The sequence below is a fragment of the Humulus lupulus genome, chromosome 5, assembly GCF_963169125.1.
Source record: "Humulus lupulus chromosome 5, drHumLupu1.1, whole genome shotgun sequence".
In the NCBI taxonomy this organism is placed as follows: domain Eukaryota; kingdom Viridiplantae; phylum Streptophyta; class Magnoliopsida; order Rosales; family Cannabaceae; genus Humulus; species Humulus lupulus.
Genome location: NC_084797.1, coordinates 233,421,511 through 233,434,085, shown reverse-complemented (window position 1 = coordinate 233,434,085; position 12,575 = coordinate 233,421,511). Strand labels below are relative to the sequence as shown.

The following is a 12,575-nucleotide window of genomic DNA, read 5'->3' as shown; positions in this document are numbered from 1 at the left end:
AGTTTGAGAGTTTACCGGGCTGGGTAGCGCTAGCTTGTAACCAAGCGGGGCAATAAAGTGTTTGGATTTGTTAGCTCGGAATAAAGGGCTTAGCCGAGCGTAAGTCTGGTATATTCGTGGATTGATTAGGAACAACAGGCGTAAGCCTCGTTGCAATGCATTGAACAGCGGCAGCCTAAGCAAACTTCGGTCAACAAGACACAATTACTTTTTTAAACACCTTCTTCTCTGAAATATTTCAACAACATTTTTTTTTTTTTGAGTAATATTTCAACAACATTTTGTGAATGTGACATGGATGGAAAGCCCATATATTAATAGTACCGAACAGATTTTACTGCGAGTGGGGTTTTGATATATGGTGTCTAATAAAATGTTCTCACAGCACAGATTAAAACTTTCAATTTCTCTTAGAGTTTGATTTGTCATCATTTTATGAAAATGGTGACTGCGGACTCATCATGTTTTCTGTGATTATAATGCTCCACAGATGGCAAAAGCATTTTGGTAGCATTTTAACGTGGCTCATAATATTTTCAGTGTTCAATACAAATATAAACTGCAGCTCCTTAAATCCTTTCTTCACATTTGTAGTTTCTTAACACAACCTCTATATTTACATGCTACATTGTATATATATGTATATAAATATAAATCAAAACTACATTTCTTACAGTTATTCTTGATTGAGATAATCACAAACAATCAACCAAAAACCTTTACTTTATTCAAACAAAAACTGTAAAATCGATCCCTTTTTTTTTATTATTTTATTTACATCACTATTCGATGGTTATTCCTCCTATTTCGAGTTCATCCAGCTTCTTGGGTCTCCGGTAGTTCTTCAACAACAAAGAGCAGCAAACCACACTGACTGAGGATGCTGCCATGGCTGCTCCGGCAATCCATGGTGGCAACCGAAACCCGGTGAAGGGGAAGAGGACTCCAGCAGCTATTGGGATACCAAGTATATTATAACCCATTGCCCAAATGTAGTTGAGTCGAATTCTAGTGAAGGTTGTCCTAGAAAGATCAATGGCTGTTATCACATCCTCCAAGTTGCTCTTCATCAGAACTATGTCAGCTGCCTCAATAGCTATGTCTGTGCCTGCACCGATCGCCATTCCTACATCCGCCGCCACCAATGCCGGCGAGTCGTTGATTCCATCTCCCACCATTGCTACAATGTGCCCTGATGACTGCATGAAAAAAAAAAGTAAGACTCTTGAACTTCTTGTAGAGAAAGAAAAACTTGCTATTGGAGTTTTGTTATTCACGAAGTTGGTTGATTTCAGTTACGATAGTTTGTAATCTGATATGTACTAAGAGATAAGACTTTAATTCTTTTATTTTTGGTTATCATCTGATTTTATGATCTCTGTTTGGCCAGTGAGAAAATCTTTTCTGGTGGCCAAACACTAAAATCTATCCTTCTTAGATTAGTTCTTTCAGTTTGAACCAACAATACTGACCTGCAATTCCTTTATTTTCTCAGCTTTCATCTCGGGTTTGGCCTCAGCAACCACGGTTTCAATCCCAACTTCCTTGGCAATAGATTTGGCAGTACCCCAATTGTCACCTGTCACCATTATGCTCTTGATTTTCATGGATTTCAAAATCGAAATAGCTTCTCGAGCCCCGGGTTTGAGTGGATCAGATATGGATACAATTCCAGCTACTTCTCCATCTATGGATACTATGATCCCAGTTTGAGCCATTCCTTCAGCTTCCTCAAGTGCTTCTTGAGCTTCCAATGGGATTTCTATGTCGTTTTCAAGCATTAAGCTCTTGTTTCCAACTATGATTTCCTTGTTCTTAATAATGGCCTTAACTCCTTGCCCTGTGACAGACACAAAGTTCTCAGCTTCTGGCCAAATGATGTTCTCTTCATCTTCTTTCATCTTTTTTGCATACTCAACAGTGGCCTTGGCTAGTGGATGTTCACTGTTCACCTATTAAATACAAGTACTTTTATGAGTTTTGTCCATTGCCGTGTAAGTTTGTACTCAAGATTTGTGCTTTTGATTACCTCAGTTGCAGCAACGAGTTCGTAGAACTCACGAAGAACCATGTTGTTAAGGATTCTTGTGTTGACAACTACTGGTTTTCCAATTGTAAGAGTTCCTGTCTTGTCAAACACAATGCAACTAACCTACAAGGTAAAAATAATACAAGTGATTAATACTTCTGAACTAATAGAAAGTTTTGTGCAGAGAATGTGTTATGTTAACCTTATGAGCACTTTCTAATGCCTGGCCTCCTTTAATGAGCACCCCCTGAGAAGCACCAACACCAGTTCCAACCATAACAGCAGTAGGAGTAGCTAAGCCTAAGGCACAAGGACATGCTATGACCACAGCTGAGATTCCAAACTGGAGAGCAAGCTCAAAACTGTCCATTGAAGATGGTATCCATGAACGTGGGTAACTATGGAACCTTCCTGCCAAAAACCAAGCAAGCCAGGTTGCAAAAGAAAGTGCTATGACCTGCAAAACAAATCAAGCAATTACCAATCAGAAAAGGGTAGTTAAAACCAGTAGTGCTAGAACCAAAGTATAGTTTCAGTGTTTACTTACCAATGGAACAAAGTATTTCGAAATCCGATCAGCAAATTTCTGTACTGGAGCTTTAGCCATCTGGGCTGACTCGACAAGTCTTACAATCTGAGAAAGAGCACTCTCTGATCCAACTCGTGTAGCTTTGATATGCATAACCCCATTTTCATTCAGAGTGCCTCCAATAACTGCATCGCCTTTTCGTTTTGATACTGGCCGAGCTTCGCCTGTTATCATGCTCTCATTGACATGGCTCTGCCCCCATAAGACCAAACCATCAGAAGCTACTTTAGCCCCAGGAATGATCTTGATCACATCATTCTTCTGTATCAAACGGCTATCTATTTCTTGCTCATTCACCACATTTCCTTCCCCATCAAGAGTCAATAGTGTTGCTGTTTCGGGAGCCAAATTCATAAGCTTGGCAATGGCCTCAGATGTCTTTCCCTTAGCCAAAACCTCCAAATACTTCCCCAAAAGAATGAAAGTAATGAGCATTGAACTAGTCTCAAAAAAATCAGTCCCTTTGAAATCTTTAGAGTTAGCTGCTCTCAACACTATGTAGACAGAGTAAAAGTAGGCTGCATTTGTTCCTAAAGCAATCAAAACATCCATGTTAGGAGAGCCGTGGCGAAGCGCCTTATACGAACCTACATAGAATCGCCAGCCAATGATGAACTGAACAGGAGTAGCCAATTCCCACCTCAAAAGCTCACCAATGGTCAACATGTTGACTATTTTGATATCCAAAACCTTCATTATCACAGGTACATACATGAAAACCATTGAAGTTAAAAAAACAGGTATAGTGAAAACCAAACTCCATAAAAACCATTTGTAGTACTGCTTAATCTCCTGCTGTCTATGACTATCTCTATCTACTTGATCTTCAGGGTATATCATGGCCTTGAAATGACCTGACCCAGATGACTCAATCACTTCAATGAAAGTTCTTGGTCCAGTCAACTGTGGTTTGTATGAAATTGAGATCTTTTTAAGTTCTGGGTATGTTTCAATTTCTTGTACTCCATCTAGAGACTGAAGAGACTTGGCTATGGTTTTCAAGGAATGGTCAGTTTTAAAGCCATCAATTTGGATATCTATCTTGCTAATGTCTTCTCCTAAGCTGATAAGCATGGCTTCAAAACCAGTATCTTCTATGGTTTGAAGAAACTGATTATAGCTTAGAAAGTTTGGATCATAATAAACTTCTGCTTCTTCTGTTGCTAAGGCCACTTGAGCTGTCTGAACCCCATAAAGTGCTTTCAGAGCTGATTCAATTGTGGAAGAACAAGATGTACAAGTCATTCCATTGATGCGGATTCTGCATACTTGGATTGACTTGTCGTTTGCTGTATTATCATCTTGTTTGATTGTCGTTGCCTCAAATCCAGCATCTTCTATAGCCTCACGAATTCTTTCCTCCTATTAAGTTTTTGAAAAATGACATTTATTTATACATATTACCAACAAATTATTTACAAATGTCACTCTAAGATATATATTGCAATGAATAATTCCATTGAAGATAGAATAAATGACATGATTTTTTCTAACCAAACGAGTTTTTTATGCATAAGTAATTCATGAGCAGTAAAATGTCTGACAATCTAATCATCATTATTACTTCATATATTTTCTAAAATTTTGAGGAAGACTGCGTATTTTTAAATATATCAGAAAGGTCATAAATACAAAACCTTTTAATTTAATTATTGTCTTGCACCTATGCAACTATTAAAAAACTTTATAAAAAAATATTCTCTTAATAAAAATAAATAAACACACAAATCTGTATCTGTTCTATACTAAACATATTTCAAAACTGTAAAGCAAATTTAACTCAAAAATTTAATTTATCATATATATAAATAGTAATTTGTGAAAATGACCTTTTTTTTTAAGTTATTTTGCACTCTAGCCTAGTATTGATAATTTTTTACAAAATGTCATCTATCTAAAGTTTTGACCACCTAAATGTTTTGACCGATTGTTTGAAAATTTTTTACCAGCAATCTGCAATGTCAGAGATCATTTTGTAAAAATTATCTAAACTATGTCATAACGCAAAAAATAAGTCATTTCGTCAAATAACTCAAAAAAACATATTATCAAATACCAAGTAACTCGTGAAAATATTTCAAACAAGTAAATAAATAAAATTCATTTTTCAATTGTGTTTGGATTCAAAATTTTGAATTTTATTTCCAAAAAAAATGTAATTTTTAACTAACAAGATTTGATGTGCGTGATTTTTTTTCTAAATAGTTAATGACAAATCTTTTTTTCTTTGCAACTTTTGTCAATTTCATGATTACAATTTACAAAGAGGATAATAATTTGAAACAAATGACATTTTCATTATAAAAATTCATACTCAACGACACGTATCTTTATCCACTTATGTATATACTATAACTATATTGTGTAACCTCACTATATAAATATATATAAAAAAAAATGAATGGTTAAAAATTATACAATATTGTTAAGTTTAATTGTTCAAATGAAGTTTTAAGTATAAGTTATAGTCTCAATTATTACTGCTAATTAAAGCTAAGCAAATAAAGTTTTGCAATTGAGAACCATACAATCTTTGCTGTAGTAGTCTTGAAAATGACCAATTTGTGAAAGTTGTCATAGTTTTAAACCATTTTTGTTTCATTGTTTAAAATGATAAGATGAAGTAGACACAAGTATATTCATTATTCAAGATATCTTTTATTTAATTATCATATAGGATCGGCACTTGTATCATATAGACCTTTTAACATTATTCATATATACATATATATATTTGTTAAAAAATATTAATATATATATCCACTATATAGAAAAAATACAAACATGTGACATGACACGTGGCCAATATAATTCCATCAACCATCTTTAAGGGAAGGTATTAATCCAACTAGCCACATAGCTTTTGCCTCTTCCACCCAACTTTAACCTCTTCAAAGTCTTTAGTTAAATATGTTTTTGTCTTCTTTTTTTTTTCAATTCAAAATTCCATAAAGATTAAAGTAGATTTTGAATGTAGAGAAATGGCATATAACAAATACACACAATAGAATTTACTATCAAATACATATAAACAACCTAGTATTGAACAAATAAAGAGAAGGAAATAAACATTTTATTTTATTAACTGCAAATAATACAATAAATTGTATAAACTAAGAAAAGAAAAGAATATTATTGGGTTCCTAATGGAATAATTTACAAAAATTATCAGACATCTTCTTTCAACTAAATTAACTCCTTAATTGTTATACTACTTCAAGTTCAAGGAATCCAATATATTTTCATAATCTCGTCAAAACCCATTTTGGCCTTTAAGATATCTCAAAAGCTAATTAAGCATATATTTTTCTTAACAAGAAAACACTAACTAATTAAAGTTAAAAGATCACTTATTATTTCATAAATATTTGTATGTTATGAAAAATAAAAATTCTTATTCTCAAGTGCATGTATGTGCTGGAAACCATATATATATATATCTATACATAATCTGAATTATTATTATTATTATTTTTTTTTTTTTAAAAAGAAGAAAAAGTTGAACTTACTGTAACAAAGTTAGAGTAGTAATGGACGAGAGCTTTATTGTTCAAGACATCTACGGCGGCTTCTCGGATTCCGGGGAGACGCTTAACGGCCTTTTCGACGGAGCCGGCACATGCGGAGCACGTGAGTCCGGCGACGGAGAAAAGAGCTTTGGCCTCTGCACCCTCATCGCCGGGAGACTGGCCTTTGGGGTATTTAGGCATAGAAGGGTAGTGAGGCCTAGGCGATGTGGGACCCCAACTCTCATTGCAAATAACACAACCCAATGAAGCCACGAACTTGGAAGCCATAAATGCAGCTGAGATGTATGTATGAGATTTTTATTTATATCATAATAACAACAATTAGAATAATACTATAAGGTAAAGTTTGGATCGATATTATGATTGTGGGGGCCAAACAAACTCTCAACTCTTTCTTACCTTTGGTTTCACTCTTTTCTATGAAGCAAACTTAATAATATTATTATGATTCTTCTTAAAATTTATATGGCTTGCTTTTGAGAGCTTTAACTGAAAAATTGGAAATAATAATAAGTGGTTGTCTTGTGAGAGATCAAGGCTTGTGTTTAAATAGTTGGGTTGGGGTTTGGTCAAGCTCATTTATTTATTGGACACTAGCAATATCATAAATGGGACAAGAACGTTTTGTTTCATTTTTATTTTATTTATATAATTATCTATTAAAAAAATAAGGCACAAAAACGGTTAAAATATAGTTTTTTGAGTGGCCAATGTGGGTGGGTACCACCATTTTTTTTTTATGGATTTAATAATAATTTGTTCGTACATCATTAATGTAGGATCCCACTCAAAATGGTACAAAATAATAATTGACTTTAGAATAATATTGTTAACAAATTATGAGGGTGATAGAGAATATTTGAATGGTAGATAAGGAATGTATATATTGTCATTTACACATTTACATATTAATTTAGGTAAATATATATATATATATACATTAGATACATGCTTAGTTTTATTTATAGGATTTATTGATTATTTTTATTAAATTTATATTAATGTCATATAAATTTTAAATAAATATCCAATTTTAATTAAATAATTTATTTATTTTTGTTTAAGTTTATGTTTGTTCTAGTTTTTGAATTTGGGAATAACAAAAAATTATATATTATATATTATATATACATTTTAAGTTTTAATTTATTGCTAGTTTTTTTAAATAAGCAATTTGTTGCTAATTCATAGTAGATTATATTATATATTTAATATAATATTATTCTAATAAGTGAGTTTAAGTTTAATTAAATTTTATTTAAGTTATAAAATATATGATTTTAATTTACACATCTAAAGTTTAAAATATTAATTTAGTTAAATAAAATGTTATACTAAAGAAGTATTAGTGACAATAAAATTACTAAAGATATAAATAAGTTGAAACTAAAGAAGTAAATGTGATAACATTTTGTTGCCACTAAAGAAATATTAGAGACAACTTTTTGTTGTCACTAAAAGAAATAATAGTGACAATAAAAATTGTTACTAGAGATAAATGAGTTGTGACTAAAGGGCATTTGTGACTAATTGAGATGACTTGGTAATAACTTTTAGTTATAAAGAATAGTTGTGACTAAAAGTGACTATTATAGTGACAATAATAATTTTATTATGACTAAAAAATTTTGCAACGGAGTTTTTAGTAATAACCAAATCACAAACAAAAAAAATTGTAACTAAAACTTTTAATCACAAAATTTTAGATTTTTAGTGATAATTTTTGTTGTGACTAAAAAACGACTTTTTTGTAGTGTTGATAGTCATGTATCCAATAACTTAAGTTAGATATCAGTGATATTAAATTATGGTAAGTGGAGAAGTAAATTTGTATTGAGAAAATATTAAGTAAATTGTTTTTAATATTAAGACATTTTATTTAAAAATAATAATAATAATTATATAATTAAATACAAAATTTGAAGATACATGTGGCATGGGAATTTCACCCTAGAGTCGATCATGTGGATTTGATTGTGTTGATGATACATTCATGATAACTTAATTTTTTTCTATCCTTGATTAATTATACTTAACTTTAATTACTTATATAGAATGTATGTTTTACACGTACATTTATACTTGCATGTAGGCAAAATCATATGATTAGTTAAAAATATCACTTTTTTTTTAATTGAAATTGTTTTAGGAGAGGGTTCCTAGTGTATACAATTTCCATTCTATATTTCTTCTACTACAGTACAAAAAAACATCAAAAATTAATTATATTATGGGTAGGTAATCATTTGGTATTTTGTATTTTTATAAAATATCATTTTGGTACTATGTATTTATAATAATGCTCATTTGGTAACTTGTATTTTAAAATAGTACATATTTGGTACCCTAAACTCAAATTTATTTAATAAAATATTACTGATTTAATCAGATTGCTCTCAATTATATAAGTTTTAAATTCAAATTTAATTACTTAATTACATATAACTGAGTCATGTCGATAAAATTTCATTTATTAAATCTGAGTCTAGAGTATCAAATATGTATAATTTTAAAATATAGTGTATCATATGAGCATTATTAAAAAAAATGTACTAAAATGATACTTTGCAAAAACACAAAGCACCAAATAAGTAAATTTCCTTGTATATTAATTGTCTCACACATTTATTTGAGCTAAACAATGGTGATTACAAATATAATACAAATGCGATAATTTTTGTTTATGTGTACGTACGAATACGATAAGATTAACGTTACCATAATAAGTACAGTACATATATAAATTTACAATTTGTGCAATGCTAAAATAGTTTAGCAGTTATTAATTGAATTATATAGATTCAATATATAAATATAAATATATATATATAGTATAAGGTGGCGGATCATATTAAAAAATACTATACGTAATTATTCGATGAAGCAAGAAAAGAAACGCCAAAATAAAATGATAAAAAAGAAAAAGGTAACAAAACGAGTTGTTGTTTAGCCAACCGGCATGGGTGAGGTTTGTTAAATATATTAGAATTTAGAAAGGAAAATCATATCCACCAAAAGATCAAAAAAAACACACACAACAAGACCAAAGCCCTAGCTTTTAATTAACTTATAATTTATTTTTATAATTGTTATAGGATAGTGCTAGTGTATGGGTGTATATAAATTATATATATTAATGTATGTGTCAAAATTAGGGTATGATGATTAGATTTCATTTGTTCATATATATGTGTGTGAAATATATATAATTATTAATAATATTGGTATTATTTTTTTTTTTTAATAAGGAGATCGTATTTATATATATATATTGGATACAAGTTAAGTATACCATACACATTGTTTAGTTTTATTTATATAACTTATTAATTATTTTTATTAAATGTGTATTATTGTTATATAAATTTCAAATAAATAAATAATATTATAAAAAAAATAACATATTAAATAAAAAATTAAACCAAGCATTACTTATAATTTTTTAAAATATATATAATATAATAACTTCTTTAAACATAAATGGTAATTTTTTTAATAAAAATTAAGATTATATATTATATATTATTATAATAATATTTTATAATATTTATATTAATATAAGTATTAAATATCTAGTCTTCTATTGAATATTATTATAATAATATTTTATAATATATAAATTCATATTTATTGACACGGTTCTTCGCCAACAGGTAATTAAGAAAATAAGAGAAAGAGATTAGTGCTTAAGAATGAACCGAAATAGATAAATGATCTTAAAATGGACTGATGACACAACTACGTTTTTAGGTGGTTCAAAGGTTAAAATCATTCTACTCCACCAGCCAATATTATTGCTATATGTCTAGTATTCTTTACAGGGTATTTCCTTACACAATAGAATTCAATCCTTTGCAACTCCCAGGGTCTCCATATTTATAGGAGAGGGCACCTGGGAGTTGGTAAGGGGGGTCATCCCGTGACCTCCTGACCCATCATGTCACTTCTGTGACATTCATGATTAATTCCTAAAACCTGACAAATGAAGTGTGGTCTAATCAATAGGTAAGGGGGATAATGGGCCGCACGGCCCAACCCAATCGTGGGTGCCTGAATACGCACGTTCATGCTGCGTGTCCGAGAATTCAGGGATATATCAGACATGTGATGTCTGATATGCGCACGTTTACATTGCGTGATTGACTTTATAAAAGGTCACAGCTTTCCACCTCCAGCTCGTGCCCCGAGCTGGACGCCTTCCTGACCTGCGGTCTTTATCTTCCTGTCTCGGCCCTTAAATAATCTTGGCGAACCTTTGGTTACCTCGAGCTAAAGAGATAAGGCCTGACGATAACAGCTCCGGTCATGTGGTATCCACGTGGCTGATATAATTAGGTCATATCTCAGCTCGCTAATAGCCTGTGGAAAATCAGTGCGTACAATATTAATATAATTAGTAAAAAATTATGATTATATATTATTATCATAATAATATTTTATAATATTTAAATTTATATTAATATAATTATTAAATATATATCTAGTTTTGTATTATATATTATTATAATAATGATATTTTATATTTGAATTTATATTAATATAATTATTATATATGTAGTTTTATATTAAATATTATTATAATATTGATATTTTATAATATTTTAATATAATTAATAAACATTTATTTTTAATTAATTTTAAAATTCTATTAAATATTTAGAATATAACCAAACAAATTGTTAAAATCAAAAAATTTCGTAATCTATATTTTTTATATAAAAAAGATATATTGATCACTATACAAAATATATATGTATATTTAAATAAGGTAAAATTACACCGAATTTGGATTATAAAGTAATATATTATGATGTGAGTAGCTCTCTTTAGTGGGGGTTTATGTATTGTCATACAACTAAATTAATAAAGAGAACGACATACATACATACATACATATAATAAAGTTAAGAGAAAGAGAAACCGTACGTGTTTAACTAATTCACCCACAAAACTCAAAAACAAGGCGAGATTTCGGCCTCTTTTTCATCATACATTACTTTTTATTTATTTTATTTGATGTACCATGCATATTTTTTATTGGTCCAGCGATTATATATAAATATATATATTTTTTATAACATATTTATGATTTTGTTATTGCAAATTATTACTAACCAATTTCAATACAACAGTGTCACGTAAGTGTAGTTAACAAAGATTGGCATTCATATATATATACACACATACTCAAGTATATATCATATATTTATTAATAAGTATATGTATATTAATTACTGAGAACATATATATTACTATATAACAATATCATGGTGCGACAAAAAAAAAAACATCAAGGTGTGTGTGGCATATTCCTAGATTTCTACAAGATGCAATTATCATTTGCTAAAGACGTGTATTAGAAAGAAAAAAACTAATGATTAAGATATATATATATATATATACTAGTGAGAGTGGCTCGTGCCTTGGCACAAGCAACCCGGTACCAGTGTTACTTTTTTTCTTACGTTTTACTCTTTATAAAAATAATATATTTTTGTTTTGAATTCGTGAAAAAATTAAATAATAATATAAATAAATAGTTCACAGTTAATAATTAATTTTTTGTTTATAAAAAGAAGGATGACCGTATATGTGTGATCAATACACCAGCATAGTATGACTCGAGCAACAAGCCTATCAATATGTGTAACTTTCACATGCATTAAACCACGTTGCATTCGTATGTATTAATATTCAATAAATGATGATAGCCTTTTATTATATTACTATATAAATGCAATGGACTAAATACAATATAATCATACATATTAAATTTATATATATAGATACTATATTGTATATTGTGCATATACAACTACGAATGAACATCATATAATTAGTGTATATTATATATATATTGATTAATAGAAAGAATAAATTAAGAAAAAAACAAAAAAGAAAAATAACCCTATATACTTAATACAATATAATGTATATTATGCATATATAATTATGAATAACATAATATAAATCAGTTTATATTATATATATATACTATTTAACATAAAAAACAAATTAGGAAAAAAACAAAAAAGAAGAATGACTTACTGCATCTACGCAAAAATGACCCCGTATACTTAATACAATATAATTTATATTGTGCATATACAATTACGAATAATATAATATAATCAGTTTATATTATATGTATATATATATTATTTAACAGAAAAAACAAATTAAAGAAGAAACAAACAAGAATCTCTCAAAACACATATCCTTGCATATATATATATATAGTATAGATATAGTTGGTAAACGTTGACCAGATTACTCAGTCTTTGAAAAACTTAAGCCACAAGGGATGTCAATGAAGAACATTAATTTAATAATTATACTATGTATATTTTCATGTTGTGTTAGAAAATTATTCATCTCATCAATTAAAAAAATTGAAGTTTTATGATAATATTTGGTTTTTACTCAG

General features: G+C 29.4%; 1 protein-coding gene across 1 annotated transcript; it reads right to left on the bottom strand.

Moving 5' to 3' along the window:
• Positions 1-553: 553 nt before the first annotated feature.
• On the bottom strand, positions 554-6,575 carry LOC133778395 (probable copper-transporting ATPase HMA5). The gene is made up of 6 exons (XM_062218301.1): positions 6,128-6,575; positions 2,577-3,980; positions 2,232-2,486; positions 2,030-2,152; positions 1,473-1,952; positions 554-1,199 (listed from the first exon to the last, which is right to left on the bottom strand). The coding sequence occupies exons 1-6, from the start codon at positions 6,413-6,415 to the stop codon at positions 783-785; spliced, it is 2,967 nt and encodes a 988-aa protein (XP_062074285.1). The 5' UTR covers positions 6,416-6,575; the 3' UTR covers positions 554-782.
• Positions 6,576-12,575: the final 6,000 nt, after the last annotated feature.